General features: G+C 39.5%; 1 protein-coding gene across 2 annotated transcripts in view; it reads right to left on the bottom strand.

The window, feature by feature from the left end:
- The window catches only part of PCSK5 (proprotein convertase subtilisin/kexin type 5), a 264696-nt gene that overhangs the window by 99874 nt on the left and 141647 nt on the right, over positions 1-23175 (bottom strand). For both annotated transcript variants that reach the window (XM_069775866.1, XM_069775865.1), the window contains exon 10: positions 15065-15168. In XM_069775866.1, coding sequence (XP_069631967.1) covers positions 15065-15168 — 104 coding nt within the window. The remainder of the gene's footprint in view (positions 1-15064; positions 15169-23175) is intronic.

Raw genomic sequence — 23175 nt, forward strand, 5'->3', positions numbered from 1 at the left:
GTTGCTAGGAATCATTGAGCATGTCAGAGGAGGTACCGGGCTGTTTTGTAAGAATATATTTGCCTTTCAGAGACAGAATAGGAATGTGAGGTTGGTGTAATGTAAGCTGGTGACAAGGAGCAGACTGTTGCTCTTGTTGAGCTGAAGGGTTGAAAACTGATGTCCTTGTGATCATGGTGTGCATGGGCAGAACTGTCCCTGAATATTCTCTCTATTCATGGAGCAATGCAAACTGATCTATTTCTATTCTGCAAAATCACAAGCACACACAGAGCTTTACAGATACAGGACAAGTTTCAGAGAAAAACTTCCCTCCTGCAGCACAAAGTAAATATTGAAGTTTAGCTGATGTCTCCTCTTATCATTAAAGAAAATAAAATTTCTTGGGGCTAACGTTCATTTATTTATCCCTGGAGCAATTCCTCTATTAGCACACCATGAAATCAATGCCTGCTCACCTGCTGGATAGACTTCCCCAGCTTTTTCATAATCCCTTTGTTTTTGTCTGAAACTGCTATTGAAAATTCAATAACTTTCTCATTTATATACAAAGAGTATGTAAAGCTACCCCCAAATTTAAGGCAGCATGTATATCCCACTTGACTTGACTAAGACAAATATGAATGGCTGGTGTTGATAAATCATAACACAGAATCATGCAGAGTCCAGGAAAACTGGGCCCAGATACCGAAAACACAGCATTTCCAGTGCTTCAGTGCAGCTAAACTTGATTTGTTAGGCTGCAGTTTCATTGCCTGTCATCAAGATGTCTCATCAGTAGCTTAGATGGTAAGCCACCCTTGCTGTTTTACTCATTTTCTCCCTACTATTTTTTGGCCTTTAGTTTTCTATACTGTGAAATCAGCGTTGGAAATATAAATATTTTGTATACACATATCAAATACTAAATCAGAAGGAAAGAAATGGTAATAACTTCAGTTTGTCAAATGAGGAATATGCAGCTTTCCTAAACGAGGTTCAGCTGTTATGTAAATTATTATGACTTGCTCATTTATGCTGCTTTAGGATCTTGATCCAGTCTCATCCAGAATGACACCAACAAAATAGGAGTCTAAAATGCCCCTTATACTGTGGTTTTCTTAAATGTTGCTTAGCAAGACTAGAAGATGTGAGACTTTGAGTTACTCTCATCCTGTAAATACTTCAGACTGCCCTACACCAATATTTCTTTTACATTTACATCTTATTTGCAAATATAAAGCTCTAATTCTATATTACTTTAAGTTTCTGTTGTTTGCTTAGTATATCAAAATGCTTCAACCACGGAAGACAATTGTCTAAAGAAAATTGAGGGACAAAAAAGGAGAAATGATGACACATGGCTTAAACTATTTTTATTTTGTTTTGTCATGTCCTAACTAAGAGAACATTGATCTTGAATGAGAATTCATCTTGTTTTAGCACATTCCCATTTTGTGTCAACCTATGACCAGTAATCTGTGATAACTGGATGTGATTTCTGAAACACATAACTACTTTACAAGCCAATAACACAAACGTGCAAGAACATTCTTTTTCATTCTTGCTTGTAAAACCAACTCCCTCATGCTTTTTAGATTAAACACATCATTTGTATTTTTAAATTTTACACAGAACCAACCCCTCAATTTTTCTAAAGACAAAGCAAACAGCGAATTCAGTCCTCCCTCCCCACAGAATTCCCTTAAATGCAGGTATTTTTAAAGACTCAGCAGGATGGTAGAAGATTGAGTTCTTACATTTACTATCACACCAAAGAAGGATTTGAAGGACAGAAAGTTGCCCAGTAGAGTTGTCTTAAAAGTGGCAGCTACAAAGATGCACAATGAGAAACTGAACGGCTTCTATATCATAGAATCATAGAAGCAGAGAATGGTTTGGGTTGGAAGGGACCCTTAAAGCTCATCTAGTTCAACCTGCCTGCCATGGACAGGGACATCTTACTATATCAGGTTCCTCAAAGCCCCATCCAACCTGACCTTGAACACTTCCAGTGATGGGGTAACCACAACTTTGGGAAACCTGTTCCAGTGTCTCATTGCCCTCATCATAAAATTTTTCTTTGTCATGTCCAATCTAAATCCACCCTCTTTCCATTTAAAACTATTGCCCCTTGTCTTGTCATTACAGATGATAGTAAAAAGTCTCTCATCTTTCTTATAAGTGTCCTTTATATATTGAGAGGTCACAATAAGGTCTCCCCAGAGCCTTCTCTTCTCCAAGCTGAACAACCCCAACTCTCTCTGCCTTTCTTCATAGTAGAGTTGTTCAAGCCCTCTGACCATTTTTGTGGTCATAAAGGTGTTAACAGAATACTGAAAAAATTATTTTATTGAGCTTCCAGTTGTATTTATGTAAATTTCTGATTTTTGTATTAGTACAAATAATTTCTTCATTAATATACTAACCTGGGTTTACCTGATAATAGATTTGACAAAAAAGACCAGCCCTCTGGATTTTACATTTTTTTCTGCCTGCCAAAAAGCTCCTATTCATGGATAAAATAAAATATAGATTGCCCAGGAACACTAGCTGGACAGCTAGTAGAAGCTAAACCTCCAGTAGCCAGCGTACTTTTGTGAATAGTTTCTGTATGCAACTCTGACACTGTATCACCTGCTAAGAGATTTTGCAGCCACTTAAAAAATAGGCTTAAACACACCATCCTAAAACATTAAGGAATTAAATCCAAGATCACATTCGCATTGACATCCTGGCAATATTTCTCTACTTCAGGAATTTAAAACACATATGGTTATTAAGCATAGACACTGGTTGACAAAAAGGGCTAAGAGCGAAATACACTTTTGGGGCATCAGAATCAGACTCTACTAGTAGTGACAGCAAGTATTACCCAAATACTTCCCCCCTCTCATGAGTATTAACAGCCTTTGGGCAGAGGTCATTAATCTTGGGATTCAGCCACCCCATGTCCATGGTCAGCAGTGAGTGCCCATGTGTACCCTGCACAGCCATGCCAAGTTCTCCCCTGCCCACAGCAAGACCTGAATCAGTTCCCCATTTACTTCTCAGAGCTTGTTTAGGTAAGAGCAAACCAAGTTAATGCAGTCCTCAGAGCACATGGTATCTACTGTGCCCTGCATATGGGGACATTTTCCCCTGAGTCATAGAAAATACCAGTGAGCCTTGCTGAAAACCTCAGCAGAAGGACCAGGAAGACTGGTTTACTTCTCTGTCTCTGAAGGAGCAGAGTTATGATAGAAACAGAAAACCTGACTACTGCTGGCTGGTGATTGTTAAGACAGAGAAGCTGCTGCTTCACTGCAACAGCATTTGGCTGTAAATCATAAAGCTTCTACTGAAGACATTCATTTATATAGCTTGAAATGAGCCAGCTTATGTGAATGGAATAAATCTGAGGATTATGTGCATTTAGAAGGGAGAAAAAAGTTTGCCGAAATAAAGTTGGCTAAGACACATCTACAGTAATAGAAGCTATAACTAGTGATAGTCTTTTTACGTGGGATTTTTTTTTTCCCAAAAAGCACAAAGATGCATTGAAAAACATGGCAGCTTGCAAGTTTTGTTTAAACAAAAAATGCCATTTTGTGACTGCACCATGGAATACCTTTTAAGAAAATATACTTATATCCTCTATTAGGAGCAAATTTACCCTCAGAGGTACATTTAGGATTCCCCGGTAACTCAAAAGCAGCCAAATGTCATTTCACCTTATCAAACAATAAAAACACCTTTTGGTGAGAGCCTCTTCATCTCAGAACAGATGATGACAGATGAGTCAAAGGCACTGTAAGTGGAAATGCTGACAGATCATTAGCAGGAGACACAAAGCATTTCTACGCTGTCAGGTGTATCAGACACTTGGTGCAGAACATCCTTCTTGCTCTGTCTCACACAGTGGCTGTGTCTGTTCAGAAGTGTTGGTGCTCCAGGGGGATATTTACACTCAAACTAATTCCTGAGTGAGCGTAGGGTTACAGCAGATTTTGGCAGAGGAAGGATATACACAAATATGCAGAAAGTCATAACAAAGTGTTTTGCAAATTATTTAATAGTGATGGTGATTTTTAGAACTAAAACTATACTAACCTCACACCAAAGCACAGAAGTAATTAATTAACTAAGCAGACTTCACACTATCTCCATAGAGCTATGTAGTAGATTCTGACCAGTAACCTGAAGCAACAGGAAATTAAACAATAAGCCAAGTCTACACAGATAGCTGGACCAGTAATGCTGGTAATAGACCTTGTGGATGAATTTCTTCATCCCCTGACTTAAAAGCGACCCCCCAATAACTGATTTGTTTGAAGGAAAAAAGTGAGACAGTTAGAAACAACTTTAGGCATCTAACTGATCTAAGTTGTCCTATATAGGCCACTATCTTTCCCTTTTATTACTAGAAGTTCTACATCACTTAGAGGATGCTCTAAGTGCTTAAAATACTGTATAGTAGGTGGTGTGATATTCTTCCTAACTGGCCTGAATCCTAGTTCCACTAAAGTGGACACACTCTGATAATAAAGCAACGGCCAGATTTGTAATTACTGAAATGCACTATAGCAATGCAACAGCAATGAAGAGCTTTGGTGTTCTCAAAGGCAGGTGTTGTTTTCTAAAAAAGACAGAACTACCCCATCCACAAGACGTTCACCATTGCCATGGATGTATATAAGTATGGCTAGATATTTGCCTAGAACATTCTCACAAGTGTACTGCTTTGATAATTAGTATATAAAGAGGTCATGCAAATGCATGTAACTTTTAAGGACTTCTGAAATGCAGTCTTTGTTGTCTATGATTAAAGTATTCTGCTTTGGAGAATTTTATCAGTTTATCATTCACTTTTTAAATTTGTTGATCCTGGTTCTTCTTTCTTAATACTGCAAAATGGAAATCTACATTTCACATTCAGTGGCAGACTCTTACATTATGAGTCCATAGGAGAAAACATCTATCCCTCTCCTTCCTTCTTGCCCCTCAACCCTTTGCAGAGTTTCGCTAAAGGTCTGAGTTGGGCTTGTTATAAGAAAATAATGTCAAAGGTTATCATTCCCATGGCATGCATCCTGTTAGTGCTGTCAGACCACTTGGCAATGTTTGGAACACTAGGAGCTGCAGATCATAGTAATTGTGCATAGCTTTATATCTAGGACAGACGGACGTCAAGTCTGTCAGTTGTTGAGCAGAGGCACTATCTTTTTAAGTTCTTTGTCTGCTATGCTAATCATGGTTTGGTGACAATTCTGAGTGTTATTTTAATAGAAATTTAAAGCCTGATTTTGCTTTTTGCCTGCTGTTACTCCTGCTTTAGAGCCATTTACATTTTAAAGCATGTGTAAGTTTGACTCACAATATACAACCCCAGGAAAGCAACCAACTGTAACACAAAATGTCAATCTACTTTTCTCTATGTATCCCAGCACAGGCCTGAAGTTTCTGCTTAGACTCCATTTTACGTTCACAGCTCCATTCCTTGCTTTTCAGAGCCAGCAGAAAACAGAGTGCTGCAGAGCTGATGACTAATGAGAAGCTTTGATAATGAAGAGTTTGAGGCTGGGAGAAGTAATGACACCTCCCTGACTTCTGTGAGAAATTCCCTCTCCTCCTTTGTACATCTCCATCTCTGAAACTATACAGGTATATTCCTGATTTTACATGTCTTTCAACTGGAAGCAACATTGTGTGGACCTCAATTTGTGCTAGGGGGAAAAAAAAAATCCAATAACCATGATCTAGGCTGCAGAATTCAATACTTTTTCCAGCTACCTTCCCCAAAATCCCAAAGAGATTTTTTTAGGTCTTGCTCAAGGCTAGCAGAGTTCAGATACCTGGCAATTTGTTTGGGTTTAACACATGAAACACCAAAAAATTCCTAATGCAATTTTAATATTACATTTAAGAAATCTTTAATTATAGCTGTGAGCTGAATTGCTGCATGTGGGAAGTAAATGAACCATCTAGAATGGTTGTAGTGACCATACAGTAAAAAGACAAACACTTTAAACTTGCTGCTAAAAACTGTATGTTTTTACTTCACTTTTCCATAACTATCTTAATTTCCAAATCCGACCTCCGATATTTTCTCTAACTACAGCAGTGCTTTATGTACAAAGCAATGATAAAGGTTATGGTATTGACCCTGTGGTTCCTATGATATTTAAACATGGTTTGAGATTCTTGAGGACACAGGCCTTTTACTATCATACCTGTTCTGCAACTGCTGGGGGAGACACTTCCACTCGCTGTTAGACTAACTATTAATTGTAGCTGGTTTGCTTCTCTCCCTTCCTGGTGCTAAACTAAACACTTCTCTGACTTCAAACAACTTCCAAGCAGGGGCTACAAGGCAAAAAGCATTCAGATTAATCTAACCATTTCAGCTCATGTAAGACTAATGCTTACCTATGCGAGTGAGTGCCAACGCCTCTTTCAGACTTTATATCCACCAATCTGTTGAAGATTTGGTCATGTATTTATGGCTAGATTGTCTTTTCCAGAACTCTTAAGATCATCAAGTCGAACCATAAACATAACACTGCCAAGTCCACCACTAAACCATGTCCCTAAGCGCCACATCTACACATTTTTTCAATATCTCTAGGGATGGTTACTCAACCACTTCCCTGGGCAGCCTGTTCCAATGCTTGACAACCCTTTTGGTGAAGACATTTTTCCTAATAGTCAATCTAAACCTCCCCTGGCACAACCTGAGGCTGTTTCCTCTCATCCTATCACTCGTTTCTTGGGAAAAAAGACCAACACCCACCTTGCTACAACCTCCTTTCAGGTAGCTGTAGAGAGCAATAAGGTCTCCCCTCAGCCTCCTTTTCTCCACACTAAACAACCCCAGTTCTTTTAGCTGCTCCTCATAAGACTTGTTCTCTGGACCCTTCACCAGCTTTGTTGCTCTTCCTTGGATGTGCTCCAGCACTTCAATGGCTTTCTTGTAGTGAGGGACCCAAAACTGAACACAGTATTCAAGGTGGGGTCCCGCCAATGCCGAATACAGGGTGACAATCACTTCCCTGCTCCTGCTGGCCACACTGTTTCTGATACCGGCCAGGCTGCTATTGGCCTTCTTGGCCACCTGGGCACACTGCTGGCTCACATTCAGTTGGCTGTCAGACAACACCCCCAGGTCCTTTTCCGCCAGGCAGCTTTCCAGCCACTCTTCCCCAAGCCTGTAGTGCTGCATGGGGCTGTTGCGACCCACATGCAGGACCCAGCACTTGGCCTTGTTGAATCTCATATAGTTGGCCTCGGCCCATCGATCCAGCCTGTTCAGATCCCTCTGTAGAGCCTTTTTACCCTCGAGCAGATCAATACTCCCACCCATTTTGGTGTTGTCTGCAAACTTCCTGAGGGTGCACTTGATCCCCTCATCCAGATCACTGATAAAGATATTAAACACAACTGGGCCCAATACTGAGCCCTAGAAAACACCACTTCCAGGGTGTGAAAAACACCAGGCCACCAACTGGATTTAACTCCATTCACCACAACTCTTTGGGCCTGGCCACCCAGCCAGTTTTTAACCCAGTGAAGGATATGTGTGTCCAAGCCATGAGCAGCCAGTTTCTCCAGGAGAATGCTGTGGGAAACAGTGTCAAAGGCTTTACTAAATTCTAGGTAGACAACAACCACAGCCTTCTCCTCATCCACTGAGTGGGTCACCTTGTCGTAGAAGATCAGGTTAGTTAAGCAGGACCTGCCTTTCATAAACCCATGCTGACTGGGCCTGATTGCCTCGTTGTCCTGTATGTGCATGATCTGCTCCATAACCTTCCCCAGCACAAAGTCAGGCTGCCAGGCCTGTAGTTCCCCAGATCCTACTTCTAGCCATTCTTGTAGATGGGTGTCACATTTGCTAACCTCCAGTCAACTGCGACTTCCCTGGTTAGCCAGGACTGCTGATAAATGATGGAAAGTGGCTTGGTGAACACTTCTGCCAGCTCCCTCAGTACCCTTGGGTGGATGCCATCCAGCCCCATAGACATGTGTGTGTCTAAGTGGTGTAGCAGGTCACTAACAATTTCCCCTTGGACTATGGGGACTTCATTCTGCTCCTCGTCCCTGTCTTCCAGCTCAGGGGGCTGGGTGCCTTGAGAACAACCAGTCTTACTGTTAAAGACTGAGGCAAAGAAGGCATTAAGTACCTCAGCCTTTTCCTCACCCTTTGTCACTATGTTTCCTCACACATCCAATAAAGGATGGAGATTCTCCTTAGCTCTCCTTTTGTTGTTAATATATTTATAGAAACATTTTTTATTGTCTTTTACTGCAGTAGCCAAATAAAGTTCTCGTTGGGCTTTGACCTTCCCTTCTAATTTTCTCCCCGTTTAACCTCACAACATCCTTGTAGTCCTCCTGAGTTGCCTGTCCCTTCTTCCAAAGGTCAGAAACTCTTTTTTTTCCTGAGTTCCAGCCAAAGCTCTCTGTTCAGCCAGGCCAGTCTTCTTGCCTGCTGGCTTGAGTTTCAGCACATGGGGACAGCTTGCTCCTGCACCTTTAAGATTTCCTTCTTGAAGATTGTCCAGCCTTCCTGGACTCTTTTGCCCTTCAGGACTGCCTCCTATGGGACTCTGTCAACCAGGCCCCTAAAAAGGCCACAGTCTGCCCTCCAGACGTCCAAGGTGGCAGTTCTGCTGATCCCCCCCTCCCTTTACTTTCCAAGAATCAAAAACTCTTACCATTTTGTGATCGCTAGGCCCAAGACGGCCTCCAACCATCACATCACGCACAAGTCCTTCTCTGTTCACAAACAACAGGTCCAGTGGGGTGCCTTGGGGCTATCAGCCCCCCTGCCCCTCCTTCCTTGCCTATTCCTTCTGAAGAGTTTATAGCCATCCATTGCAGCACATCAGTTCTGTGAGTCACCCCATCGTGCTTCTGTGATAGCAACTATATCATAGTTTTCCTGCTGCACAATGGCTTCCAGCTCCTCCTGTTCATTGCCCATGCTGCGTGCATCGGTGTAGATGCACTTCAGTTGGGCTATTGATCCTGCCACCTTTTTGGGGGGAGAAGCCCTAATTCCTATGTGAGTGTTCTCAGGTGCTTCTGTGGTTTCTAACACATTAACAACCCCTGTGTCTTTGCTGCCAGATGGATCTCCATCCCTTGCCTCCACTGAGATGGCTGCGTGCATTAGTACAGGGACATTTCAAATGTGCTTTAGTGTACTCAGCACATTGGGGAGCAGACCAGAGGACCTCACTAGCACACTGTTCCTCAAACACTGGCATGCTGCCCCCAGGCTTTTCTGTAGTAAGCCTAGATGTATCCCTTTCTCCTTTCAAATCTAGTTTAAAGCTCTTTCAGTGAGCCCTGCTAACTCCTGTGCAAAGATCCTTTTCCCCTTTTGAGACACGTGTACCCTGTCTGTCACCAGCTGGCCTGGTATCATGTAGACTGACCCGTGATCAAAACCCTCAAAGTTTTGCTGGTGACACCAGTCTCAGAGGCAGTTATTGATCTGTTGGGTCATCCTGTTTCTTCCCTCATCATTCCCTGCAACTGGATAAAGAAGAACACTACTTGTGCTCCTGATTGCTCAACCAGTTGTCCCAAGGCCATGAAGTCTCTTTTGATTGCCCTTGGACTTTGGGTTGCAACTTCATCACTGCCTACATGAAAACCCTTACTTAGTAAGGTTCTGGTTTGTGTGGCTCACATTTGGCAATGGTATGTTATAAGCTTGTTTTTTGATAAATGTATTTCCCACATTAAAATCACGTAACTTAATGTCTGGTAAATAGGACTCTAGATGTCAGATTCTTCTGATATGTTATCATTACACCAGTGGTTTAGAGAGTGACACTACTGAGCTGGAGCCTTTTTCAAGGACTAATGGATTTGGACACGAAATCTGGTTTAAGGGGATTCCCTGGGTGGTGTAGAGCTGCAGAAATAGCTCTGTGTCATAGCTTGGCAATGAAGCCATGGGCCTGTTGAGAAGAGCAGGTAGCCAGAGGGCATGGCACTAGGGGTATTCCTGGTGAGGAAACACTGCCTTAAACCAACACAGTGCTGGGAGAGTTAAAGAAACAAGTCACATGTGAGATAGCTTGCATTTGCCCATGTTTGTCAACAAGTTGGACAAGAAACTTACCAACAACATTGTCTACCTGAAAGTATCAGCTTAATCTTTCAAGCACAAAAAATCATTAGTCTAGCTTGCATAGGATATGGTCTTCCTCACTCCTACAAAGACCAAGGCAGCTTCATGTGTTTGGTGTCAGATCGTCAACTACCCCAAACTGGGATACTACAACAGCCAAACTCAAAGCTCATGTTTCACTTGCTCCATGCACCATGTGTATGGGCATTAGGGGTGGGTAGGAGTTGATCTTGGCTGCTAATGGCGTGTGAAAATATCAGCTAGCATCTGTAAGACTGAAAGGTCTTTTGATAGATGAACAGCTTTGATTGGTTAACATAACCATTCACAAATGCTTGCTATTTTTCAGAAGTCTTATGCCAGCTTCTAACAATGTTTTAAAAATATAATTTTAAAGTTATTGAAAATATGCAGCAGGGTGTTTATGAATAGTTTATTTGTCTTCTCTGAAATGTACACATTGTTGTGAAGATTTTCTTGCTAGTCTCTGAATTTGTGCTTGGTTACTGGTCACCCTACAGCCATTTAAATCTGGACAATCTAGGTCTCGTATCTAGAAGCATAGATAGGCCTGTCTCTTTCTCTCTCCCAGACTGGTAATGCTCTGCTCACAACAAGAATAACCACCAGTTTTATTAAATAATGTAATTAAGCAATTATATTAAAAAGCCGTAAAACATTAAGTGACCAATTCTCTCCAGTGGTCATTATCCAGTGGAAGCAGCAGATACTTTGGGTAATCTAAAGGGGTGTGAGATAACTTTGGTAGTCTGTTACTCCCTGGCAAATGAGATGACTCTTGGTTTCTGTAGGAAGAATACCTCCACTGGGCCTAGGAATGGCCTGAAAATGAAAAAAAAAAAAAAGAAGCAACTGGAGTTTTGATTTCCTTTTATCTTTCAGTAGCATTTTATTTCAGTGTACTGAAGTGTTATTGTCTACACTTTGCAGCCAGGAAGAGTGAAGGATGTTCTCTAAAAATGTCCCTTCAAATTAATAGTATTCCTTCACTGTGAATGGTCTGCTTCCCCAGAGACAGTATTTGACAATATTTGGTGCTTCACTTACAGATAAAGAATTGTTCATATGATTTGATTGTTGTTCTTAAAACTGCAGTGTTTCATTCTGTATCTTCCAATGTAGAGACAAGTTGGCATTAATGCAGCATTCCCTTTTTATGAATGCAGTTGCATGCTCTGTTGTTGACCAAACAACTGACAGAACAAGGAGCCTTTGCATACCAATCTGCCATAGCAAAAACAGATCAACAGTTTTGATATCATCACAAAAACAGATGGTGTCTAGTATTTTTCCATATAATCAGTTAATTAACTGCTTTAATTATAAAAAAACCCTCTGATTTTGAAGCCAAATTGAGCATAACGTATCTCTTTAGTGGTTGATGAGAAGCTCAACATGACCCAGCAATGTGCGTTTGCAGCCCAGAAAGCCAACCGTATCCTGGGCTGCATCAAAAGAAGTGTGACCAGCAGGTCAAGGGCCTTGAGTCGAGTCGACTCAACTCTACTCTTCTCTTGTGAGTCCCATTGGAGTACTGTGTTCAGCTCTGGGGCCTCCAACATAAGGACATGGACCTGTTGGAATGAGTCCAGAGGAGGGCCATGAAGATGATCAGAGGGCTGGAGCACCTCTCTTATTAAGACAGGCTGAGAGAGTTGGGGCTGTTCAGCCTGGGGAAGAGAAGGCTCCAGGGAGACCTTATAGCAGCCTTCCAGTACCTAAAGGGGGCCTACAAGAAAGCCAGAGAGGGACTTTTTACAAGGGCATGTAGTGATAGGACAAGGGGTGATGGCTTTAAACTAAAAGAGAGTAGATTTAGATTAGATGTAAGGAAGAAGTTCTTTATTGTGAGGGTGGTGAGGCACTACAACAGGTTTCCCGGAGAAGTTGTGGATACCCCACCCCTGGAAGTGTTCAAGGCCAGGTTGGATGGGGCTTTGAGCAACCTGGTCTAGTGGAAGGTGTCCCTGCCCATGGCAGAGGAGTTGGAACTAGATGATCCTTAAGGTCCCTTCCAAACCAAACCATTCTGTGATTCTATTATTCTAGTGACAAACTATATGTACAACTGACTGGCCAAAGAATAACCCAAAATAAGTATTCAAGTCTTTCTTTTTGAGACTACCAGGTAATAAGTTCCTGAGGAAAGATACATGCCTGCTGACAACAAAACAAGAAGAAATTCTTGCTGATTCCTGACTTAATTCTCTTGACATGCATTTAACAAATGCTGTTTACTTGCCAGTAAATTAAACAAATAACAGGCACTGCTTTAGCAAATCACTAGCTGGCTCAAGTGTTTTCCATGAATTAATCTTTCTTTTTATGAATGTAAGACAGAAAAAAAAGGAGATCTTACAACCAGTAATGACATCTGTGTGCTCCTTCTGTGTGTTCTGCAATGGCAAAACACTGCCAGGGACTATAGCGAGGGACAGTGTTGCCATGCAGCCCAGCAAAACAGCTCCCTGAAAAGGCATGCTGACCCACTTTCAGCTACCAACTCTTGCTGACCCTTTGTTGAGTGAGAGGTTCTTCCAAGTTTTTGTTGTTTTCACCCTTTCAGCTCTCATTTCTAAAGGAGCAAGCCTGTCTCTCTTTTTCTCCTTGTTTTCTTCCTTCTTCCCTAGTATGCATGGAAGAAAGGCAGATTGTTTCTTGTGACTGTTTTTGCTTTAGTTAATTAAAAAAAAAAAAAAAAATCTTCCACCCTTCCCTTGTTAAGAACATGCTGTGGAAGAAATATGGATCTTGCCATCAACAAAATTATGATACAATTCCTTAAGGAACGCAGTCTGATCAGAGTAATTCATCTATGAAAAACCATACTTTCATTGTTACTCTTGGCAACAGTGAGGGATAATAGTGTAATACTATACTAAATATTGCCACGTGCAATAGTAAAAAAACTTGTTTCAGTCTTCCCAGCAGCAGCGTGCAAGCCCTCTTTTGAATTCAGGTTTGGATGTTGTGATTTAATCTATATCTTTTTCTTCTCCTTCTTCCAAAACCAACAGAGGTTTAAAGAGAGCTGCATTTTTATTGGAACCGTTTGCTCAGCCTAAGTTGCCAAAATAATTTACTTAAAACTAGTGTTTTTACTTGGGTTAAGGTTGATTCCTGAGCTCCACAGAGGTTGAGGCACTTAGTTTGTCTTCCTATTTTCAATTTCACCATGAAGTCTACAGCAGACATCTGCCAGCTCAAGTTGTATTTCCTGAATCCCAGGCCCCCAGTTGAGCTTATCTACGTTTGTGACTTTGCACAAGTAGAGGAGAAACCTTTCTTCAGCCCTTTTTCTCACTATTTATGTGCTACAATGCATAGAAAAATGAGTGGCTCCAAGGATTCAGAATAAGCAGGCTCCAGTGGTGCAACAGTGCAAGTCCTGCTGTCAATGCTACTACTGCTGGTGTGGTAGTGTGACCTCTCCTTTGATAATGAGTGACAGCTGCTGTGAAATGCCTCACAGAGTGTTTGCCTCTTGTGGGTAACAAGTGGAAAAATACAAACATATAGGAATTTGGAAATGAGTTACGGAAGAAAAATGCTCCACTTTATGCTACTTGAAAAACATTGTTTGAACTTCAGATAGCTCCAACAAAATGATGATACGGTTACGATCTCCCACCAAAACTTTTTAAATCCTAGGAAATATTTCACAATAACAAATACTGTAATGTTATTGCTATTAAGAAAGTATCTATTTCTCACTATATATGTGTTCTGTGGGTGGGCATGCACTTGTAAATGGGACAAAAACAGGCTCTTAATGTCAGAACCTTCACATGATGAGGGGGTTCAAGCCAAATACCCATTTCTAAATCTATCCTAGTCAAAGCCTGGTTTGGATCCAAAAATGAAAGTTTTTTTGGTTTGGTTTCTATTCAATTGCAGCAGAAATGTCATAGGTCAGAATGATATACTAAAGATGCTCTGTGGTAGTAGTGCCTTGATCTGAAATAGATTAAAGCTAGGCTTCAGTTTTAAAGTGAAACCATGATAAAGATTTGACGGTTCTTGTATATTACATTCTTCTCTCAGGAGTTCCTAGCACAAAACAGTTCAAATCTCATCTTAAAAGAAGTATTGCAGTCTTGGGTGGAATTCTTATGAAAAGAGAATCAGAAATAAGCCATTCTGGGTTTTTTTTAAGATGCAGTCCAAACTGAAAGCAGTAAGAATTTAGTGAATGGGAATTAGAAGCCAATCTGTGTTGAAATACAATGTTGTATGGATTCAAGGTCCAGTTTTAATGCATCTTGAAAATATGTATCTTATTTAATGGCACAAATGTTTACTTCTGCTTGCATTACAAAAGAGAAAAAAAAGCTAAAAAGATGGAGCTTTAATACAAAATTACAAAACTGTACAAAAGTTTAGAAACCTACACGGCAGCTGACTGAATAGTATGATTTCTGTCACATTAAAAGTCGTGATAGCTTAAGATTTGATTTTATGCTAAATCTGACAGAAATGTTAAAAAGAAATATTGTAGGGTGAATGGTATAAAACAGAAATTGGAAAATACTGTTTTGCTATTTTTAATCAAAATTGTCAACAATTCTGAATGAGAACATGGTCTGAATCCAGAAATTGCTGTATCTTCAACTCTAGACTCTTTTATCAGAATAGTAGCTATACAAGAAAAAATTTAAAAGCACCAATTTACTTAGTTTTCTGCCAGCAGTGCATGAAATAGTACTGAAAGAGACTGAGAAGATCTGGCCAATGCATTTTGTAGCTGCCATGTTTGCATTTAGTCATTCTAAGAGGTTTTCCTTATAAAAGAGAAGATAGGCCCCTTCAATTCAAGCCTGAAAAGTCTCAAAACTATGCACAACATAGGGTCAAACAAAACAACTTGAGATTATTTCTTCTTCAGAAATATCAAATAAGATGTTGCCTCTGATGGCAAAGAAGAAAGGAAGCTCTCACCCTTATAACCAGCCGCATTGGTTTTCCAGTCGTTAGCATTCAGATGTCCTGCACGTGAAGTCCTGACAATAATATGCTGTATGTCTCTCCAGGTCAGAAATGGACTATGAAAAAGGGGAAAGATAAAGTCATGGATCAGACATATTTCACCAGAATGTAAGGATACAAGGTCATGTAAGCTAAAAAGTATCCAAACCAAAAAAACCTTCATTTCTCTTCTCTTCTTTCCTTTGCTCCATTCAAAAGAACAAGTCCTAATTTTACAGAATTACTACATGAAATTATTTATACAGCTAGGAGGTTTGCATTAAGCAGACTATAATGATATATGATAATATTCTATTATATAAAACTTAAGGGAAGATGAAGGAGTACATTTCACACAGAGGAAATTTGTATGACCACCAACTGCTATGTCATCTACCTTTACCAGTGCAAAGAAAAAAACCCCAAGATGTCGGCTTGCTGAAAAGCTCTACTAAACCCTACTAACTGCATGCTCAAGCTGGCAATTCTTTTAGACTTTCAGCTCCTACTGAAGCCATTCCAGGTGCCTCTGTTGTTATTAATTTGTCTATTACTCCTGGTCTTGGAATTCACTAAGGCTCTATGTGTAATCTTGAAGAAGACCAAGCAACCAGCACTGAATCTGAATAGTTACAGAGGAAGTGCCTGATTGCACAGATGTCCATTCCTTTAAGGGATTCCTAATAACCTGTCCACCAGGAATGTGAAAGAAGATGCCATCTGCATCCTCACTATGACATTAATATCCATTTATCCTGCAGGACTAGAAAAAATCTTTAGAGATTATAGTTTTTTTCCCAAGGAGAATTTCTTTTCTTAGAACACAATCTAAAGGTGCACAGCCATGACTGGTGTATTTTTTCTTTCTCCTTCCAATTTTACAGTTTTTCTATCATCTGTAAGAAGATGAATAGTATTCCATTTAAAAATGCAGTTTAGTAGAGGTAATGATAAACTGAGCCACTAAATAATGAAGAGGAAAAAAGTATTGCAGTGCAGAACACCAGACACTCAGTATCATTCTTAGGGTATCATCCTCTGCCCCTGTTGTACACACTGGCACAAATCCATTCAGTTGTAGTGATGAAGATAGACCTGAATGAAGTTTATCAGACCCAGCATTGGCTGTCTACACTGTCCAGGACTAGGCAGTCATTGAAAATGTGGGAAACCTTGGTTCAGTTCCTTAACATATGCTCTTGTGTCTTTCAGACCAAGAAGTCACTTGGGCCAGCAGACAAGTGACTTATTCTTGGCACTTATCTTTAAGGCATGATACTTGGGCTCCTGCAGGTAGAAACTACACCAAGCCAACAGCCATAAGAAAGCAGGGAAGGTCAAAACCCATGGGTGATTGTGAGTGGGTCACTTTCTGGGGTGAGTGGGACATTGCCATCACATGGAGTGACTCTACACTCTTAAAACAACACATAGACGAGTTACCAGAAATTTCAGCAAGAAATTTCATTGGGAAGCAGACGCAGGGTAACAACAAACATGCAGAAATATCTTGTTCTTCTCTAAGTCCCCTTGACAGTGGAAGACACAGAAAAATCTCACTTGTCTGTCTGATGTACACAAATGACTGTTGCGTGGACTGGCATCCCACACACGTTGTTTCACATCTTCCAGAACTTCTTTTGTCAAAAGAATATATTTTTGGAAATACTTGAGTAATCAGTGCTTTATGGTGCTTACACACGGAAGTAGAATCCTGCTTATCCTGTGAGCTGAAATCAAGCTATTAGGAAGAAACCAGTGAATACATGTGATAATCTATTGAAAAATGAGCACTATCTTTTTCATTCAAGATGCATCAAATTATGTTTTCCAGTGACAAATTTCAGATTCCATAAGCTGCAGCTTTAGGAGAAGGCAGTAGGGATGCAGAAGTTATTGCAAACCTGCAGTCAACTTGTTTATAGAAAAACTTGCTCCTAGCCTATCTTTTGTGTGCATGTTGACATATATTCATGGGTATTAAGCAATGGAAGTTCACCTCTGTTGGTGGAATTACTGAAAGCCCTGTTTATGCTTGTTGTTGAAACAGGAAGAGAAGATGGAATAATCTGAAGAAGGAAGATGACTTTTAAGTGAATCTCTTATTAATTGTAGCCAGATTTTTTTGTAATTTCTTCCAAGTTCTATCAATTCATGGCCATTTAATTTCTCTCTGGTTTTGGCTACAACAAACAAGGGTATTCCCATGTTTAAATTATTCTATTATTTTTAAGGAGAGCTGATGCCTTCTGTCCCTAGCTGTTATTAAAGCATTAATATGCCCATAGATACTTTTTTCTCCCTTAAAGTGGAATTTCTCACACTAGACAGTTGGACTGGAATGACAGTAATTGTTTATCCAGCTGAGCTGGTAAAAATGATGAAAAAAAGAAAATGTCGTGGAATGTAAGGAGCATTAGGGGTTTGTAAGTTAGGGTATGCTTGGACAGTCACGTAACATGCTTCAAGAAAAAAAAATCAATATGATTTTATACCAGCTCAGGAATTTCACTGGGAGCCTGTGTAAAGTCTTAGAAAAACATGTTTCAAGCCTTCACGAAGACCTCCAGGAATCCAGAGAGCTGCATTCTTTATAATCTGGAATCCAAGCAATCTGTTATTCTATAAAGCTAGCTGTCCATGTTTCTGGTGAAAAATAAGGCACTAAAATACTCCTCTCAACTTCTAAGGGAGAGATTCAAGATAGGGCACTCAATGGATTATTTAAAGAGGAATGATTGATCTAATGGTGGATCTAACTATGCCTAGATAAAGGATCTAAACAGCAATCTTCACTTGATAATACTAAACTCTGATAAATTGGACTTACGTCACTGAGCAAATGAACTTATGTCTCACAATCATGGTTTACTTCTAAAAACAAAAATGAGCCATTCACTGTTGTATCTACCATCCTTATCCAATCATAAAATACAATGTAAGAATTTCTGGGGCAGAAAACCTTGATCAAAGGTCTGATTTTGAGGACACAACATGGCATACAGTTAAATTAGTCTGTCTCTTACGCAACCTCCAAATCTGCTTGCTTACTGTATAATTCATAATATTTTTATGTTTTCTTCTCAAGGACTGGCAGCTTGGATGTATTTATATCTAAGAAGTTTAACAGCATAAGAACAATATTCAAACCAATTTCTGTAGCTTACTACAGGACCTTCACTATACTAAGAATTGAGCCATTGCCAGATTGAAATTTTCTCTCTACAGTAGACACCTCATTTGAAACAAAATAGGTCTGCAATTGTTTGCACACAATTTTTTTCAGAAACTTTAATAAAGAAAAAGAAAAAGAAAGAAACTAGAATGATGTCAAAATAGCAGTTCATTTGGAGAAAGAAGAGGGATTTTTTTGTTTGGGGGGCGTTGTTTGGTTTTTTTTAACAAGATAATCTAGCAGCCAATTTTAAGGCACCTGGAAAAATCACAGAATTGGTCAAATACGTGTAAAACATGTCAAAATTGGATCCTAAGTGAGTAAACAGTTGTTTGCTAGCCATGTGGGCCCCAGATCCAGACAAGATGTCACTGATGTTAATTGATTTACCACTTGATTAATCTCAGAAGAATTAATGGCTAAACATTTTGAAATGAACAAATGCATTAACAAGAACAGTACTAACTCTGTTTGATAATGGATTGATTTCAAAAAATGGGCACTTTCCTTCCAGGAATTTTTTTTCAATGTCTCATCTGAAATTGCCTTGGGATTACACATACCAGACAATACTCAAAATCAAACCAGAATAAGCAGAAGTGAGAGCAATTACATGCAAAATTGCCCGTACAGCAGCCAAAAAATAATGAATGTTGTGTCCTTAACCAATAGTTGTACTCTAAGGTACAGCCCTCTTCTTTCAGGCTTCTCAAAATGTTTATGAAACAAAGTAATTAAGAAAAAATATAATAGGGCAAATAAATTATATTACAGTAATATTAATTTGAGATTTAACTGTATCTTTAAGCTGGATGCTTAGAAAAAGTAGATCATAATTTTTGGCCAAATCTGATTTCTTCATTCCACAAGTAGTCTCCCTAGTGACAATTGGGCTAATCCTGGAAACAGTAAAGAATTCAGGCTCTATCCTTTTGCATAATGATACTGTGCCAAAAATAACTGTTCAGAAAAATAATTGGTGCAAGAGAGACAATTAGCAAAACTATCACTCACTGCAATATACAAATAGGGTAAAACTTTGGGGTTGTTTAGCAAAATGATATGGTTAGCAACATGAATAATGATTGCTACATTATCTTCATAGCCAGCAATTTGAATGTGACAAAGGTGGCCTATCTGAAAAAAATATTTCTTGCCAAAATAGCAGAGTCTGATGAGAATTGCTGGAAGAATACAATAATCTTTTCTCCAAAGAATCAAGGAAAAACATAATACCACAGGGTGGATTAAGAAGAGGATCATCGTTCAATCTGGAAGTATCAAATAACCTTCTTTGGAAGTCTTGGCTATAACAGAACAGACATGGATAATTATTGCTATAAAATGGAGTCTCTGTGCCCTTGACATCTTGTAGAGAAGTAGGAGATCATTTTAATCACTAATTTCTGCATAACACCACCGTTAAGGGCTTTATGATAAATTTATAAACAAAATAAATAGTTGCCTGGTTTATTCAGACATTCCCATCACTTACAAATCAGCCAAATTGTCCCATGAGATCTACAACCCTACCACCTGTCCTAATGACTCCAATATATAGCCTCATGGACAGGAATATTAGCCATGTTAATGGGAGACATCTTTCTTTCCCAGGTCGCATAAAGAGTCAACGTGAAGATACCTGTTGCAGCACAGAATTTTAAGAGGGATGAGACATTAAGAGAGCCTCTAATTGTTGTGCTTGTCCTGTGCATAGGTGTCTAAATGGTCCATCTACAACCATAACCATTTCATTCCTGACAATAATAAGATACAAAAATGGACCCCGGTGTTTAACAATCCAGTCATGCATACACATGGACATACAAAACCAAAACACATGCTTTTGAGACGTCTGACACCCTTCAAGGTTCTAATTGTCATATACTCTGCAGCTAATTCTGTTAAATTCCTGCTAAAAAAGTAAAGAATATTATGTGCTTGCTGATAAGCATGTAGGTCTTTCCCTGTAAATGTAACTTAAGTTTCTACTCCAGTAGTTTTGTCATTTTCTGACCTGGTAAACCACTGTTCATTCAACTAGTTTTTCAAAAAAAATTCATTTGGTTACTTCAGAGCTAGGTCTCAGTTCCTTCTTTGCTCGCACTTTTTTTCTGGATTCCACATTGCTTGTCAGAAATTTGCCATTTCTCCTGCTAATTTCTGATTTGCATTCAATTTTATCTAATCAGATTCCTTTGAAGGAAAAACCCAAGCCTGGCTAAAGATGACAATCCCTTAAAAAAATTAATGGCAACCGGAAATACTGTAAGTCAAATGGCAGTTATTAGTAGCATTAATGGTATATGCAATAGACCTCTGTCTAAAGAGATATTCAATTAATGAAATTTTGGGAAAATATTTTTCTAGGATCAAAATTGCTCTCAGTAGCCTTTTACACTAATTTTCATATTCCTCCTCTTTTTCCTTTATTAGCTTAATTTAGGTACTGGACAAAGAAGAGCAGTGATATACATCTGAAAACAAATTGCTGACTAATACTCATTAAGAACATATAATTTAAACCAATTACATTCTCAAGTGTCCTGATATTTGCCAAGTTTCACTGTGGAAAGACACACTGGATCTGCCCATTTCAACAGTCACTAAGTAACTTCAGTACATCACTCATATTTTAAACATATTAATCTTAAACATCTCAAGCTCACTAATGCTAGAATATCAGAATTTTCCATTCAAAGCTATAGCTTTTTGAACATCTTTTCAAGGTAATAGAATTTGCCTGTGCAACATAATCTTTATCAACTTATGTCTGGCTCTACTTTATATCATTCAGTTTATATTTATGCAACATCTCCATAGTTTCTGCAGTGCATCCTAGTCTCTTCCTGAGTCAGTGTTTCAAGGCTTTTGCATTGGCTACAAACATCTTTTGGATTGTCTTCACACTGTTTTTTTAGGATAGAACACAGACAAGTTGTGATATGACATGACAGATACATTCCTTTAGATGAACAGCAGGATAACCATACATCCATCAGCAATGGTGTTCTGATGTATTTGTGTCAAATCTGCAGTGCACACAGTGGTGGCAGATTCCAGAGCCTACAGAGTATTGTGTTTTTCCCAGAGGTAGAAAATCCTAAGTGCCAAAAAGAAAACAATCAATGGCTCAACTGCAGGTTGATAATGATGACTTTCTAAGGAGAAATCCCTTGAGAGAGAGGTACCTGAATCACATCCCTCATTATGCCTTCTCCAGAGGCAGAATGAAATGGGACCGCCCAAAAGACATTGTGCACAGTCTGCTGAGGGACAACAGTGTGGAAGCAACAGCAAGCAAACCTTGTCAGTTGGCAGTTTTAGAACCAGCTGTGACTGTGCATGTGGGGAAGCATTACATTATCTTAGGTCAATGCAGGCAGTTATGATTAGCATGGTACCTAGGCTATTGATTTGACCTATCTGCCAAGTCCAATGATACTGATCACTTTTAATATAGTTGAGCTATGACACTGTGGTGCAAGGAATCTCAAAAGAAAAACTGCAGAGAGACGGCAATCCAGTGAACCTGCTCGTCTTCCAGCTTCCTCATTTTCCTCTCGCTGCAAGAACAGACAGGGAAAAACAGATGGGCTCCCTGCTCTCAAAGTGAACAGCCAGCAGCACCCCTAAGAGCAACTTCAAAGACAACCCTAAGCAGACTCTAAAAGCTGAGGCTGGGGAACACTTGGAGGACCAAGAAACTACAGGGATAGATCTGCCAAACTCTTAAAACTCTCAACTGAGCACATGCCAATGGAGATTTTTTAAAAGCTTATAAAAGTAAAAGGCATTGCCTTGGCACCAGAACAACAGCTATCCACTTGTTCTATTTCTAGCTGTTGCTCCAAAGCGCAGACACAGTAAAACTCAATGAAAAAGTTAAAAATCATCACAGTCAAACTTTTTTTTTTTTTAACCTAGACTCAGTTTAAGAAATGTCTGGATGGAATTTTCTTAAAACCTTTTTAAAGCAAGTTACATGGAAAACTTCAGACCGAACGATTATTCTTTGGCAAAGTTACATGTAACTGAAAACAGGACCTTAAATTGGGAAACACAGGGCAACCTGAATTCAGGAAAGTACTTCCAAGTCAATCTCAGTATAATAACTGAAATTGCATAAGTGGTGCAGGTGGTTAAAGCTCAAGAGAAAGACAGGTTCTAAATTAGCATTTATTTATGTTTTGTTTTTCAAATACTTCACCATTAAGAGCATTGTTTTAAAACTACTCCAAAAAATGCAAAGACTCACAAAAAGATTTCTAACTCACAGCCTCTAGCATTCCTTTTTATAACAGGCAGTCAATCAATGGAGCAAAGACCTAGCTAAAGCTGATGGACTTAAATGATAACCTCTCCTTCTCTTACACTGGAAGCCTACATATACAGGTCCTTTGACAGTACTTCCACATTTTGCCTGATCTGTCTCATCACCTTTAGCCTCTATGAACAAGCAAACCCCTCATAACTTTGATGACACAGAAATATGTTCTCTGCATCCAAAATGGTCCCTTGCCAGACAGTACACTGCTTTTCTCCTTTCTGTAAGAAAATTAATCAATAAGGGAAGTATTGCAAGTATCTGATCAATTTTCAGAAATCCAGAGTATCTTCCTCTGACACTCTTGACCCCTTTTGCAATGTGAACTCCATTTTCCTCTAATCTCAGTGATTACGCTTGGTTGTACTGCCTTTTAGAGAAATGCAGTGCACTGTCACTTTTCTGAATGGATCATTGGTATCGGAATTCACTGAAATTTTTTCCCAGCACTACCTTGTTCTAGCCTTGGTTTCATGTACCCAAAGACAAATGAAGTACATAGATCATGTGAAGAGAATAATGGAAGAAAACAGACTCTCTCCAAAGCTATAGCACTGAATATACCACATAGTAGAAACACAG

This window comes from Haliaeetus albicilla, chromosome Z (genome assembly GCF_947461875.1).
Source record: "Haliaeetus albicilla chromosome Z, bHalAlb1.1, whole genome shotgun sequence".
NCBI classification, from domain to species: domain Eukaryota; kingdom Metazoa; phylum Chordata; class Aves; order Accipitriformes; family Accipitridae; genus Haliaeetus; species Haliaeetus albicilla.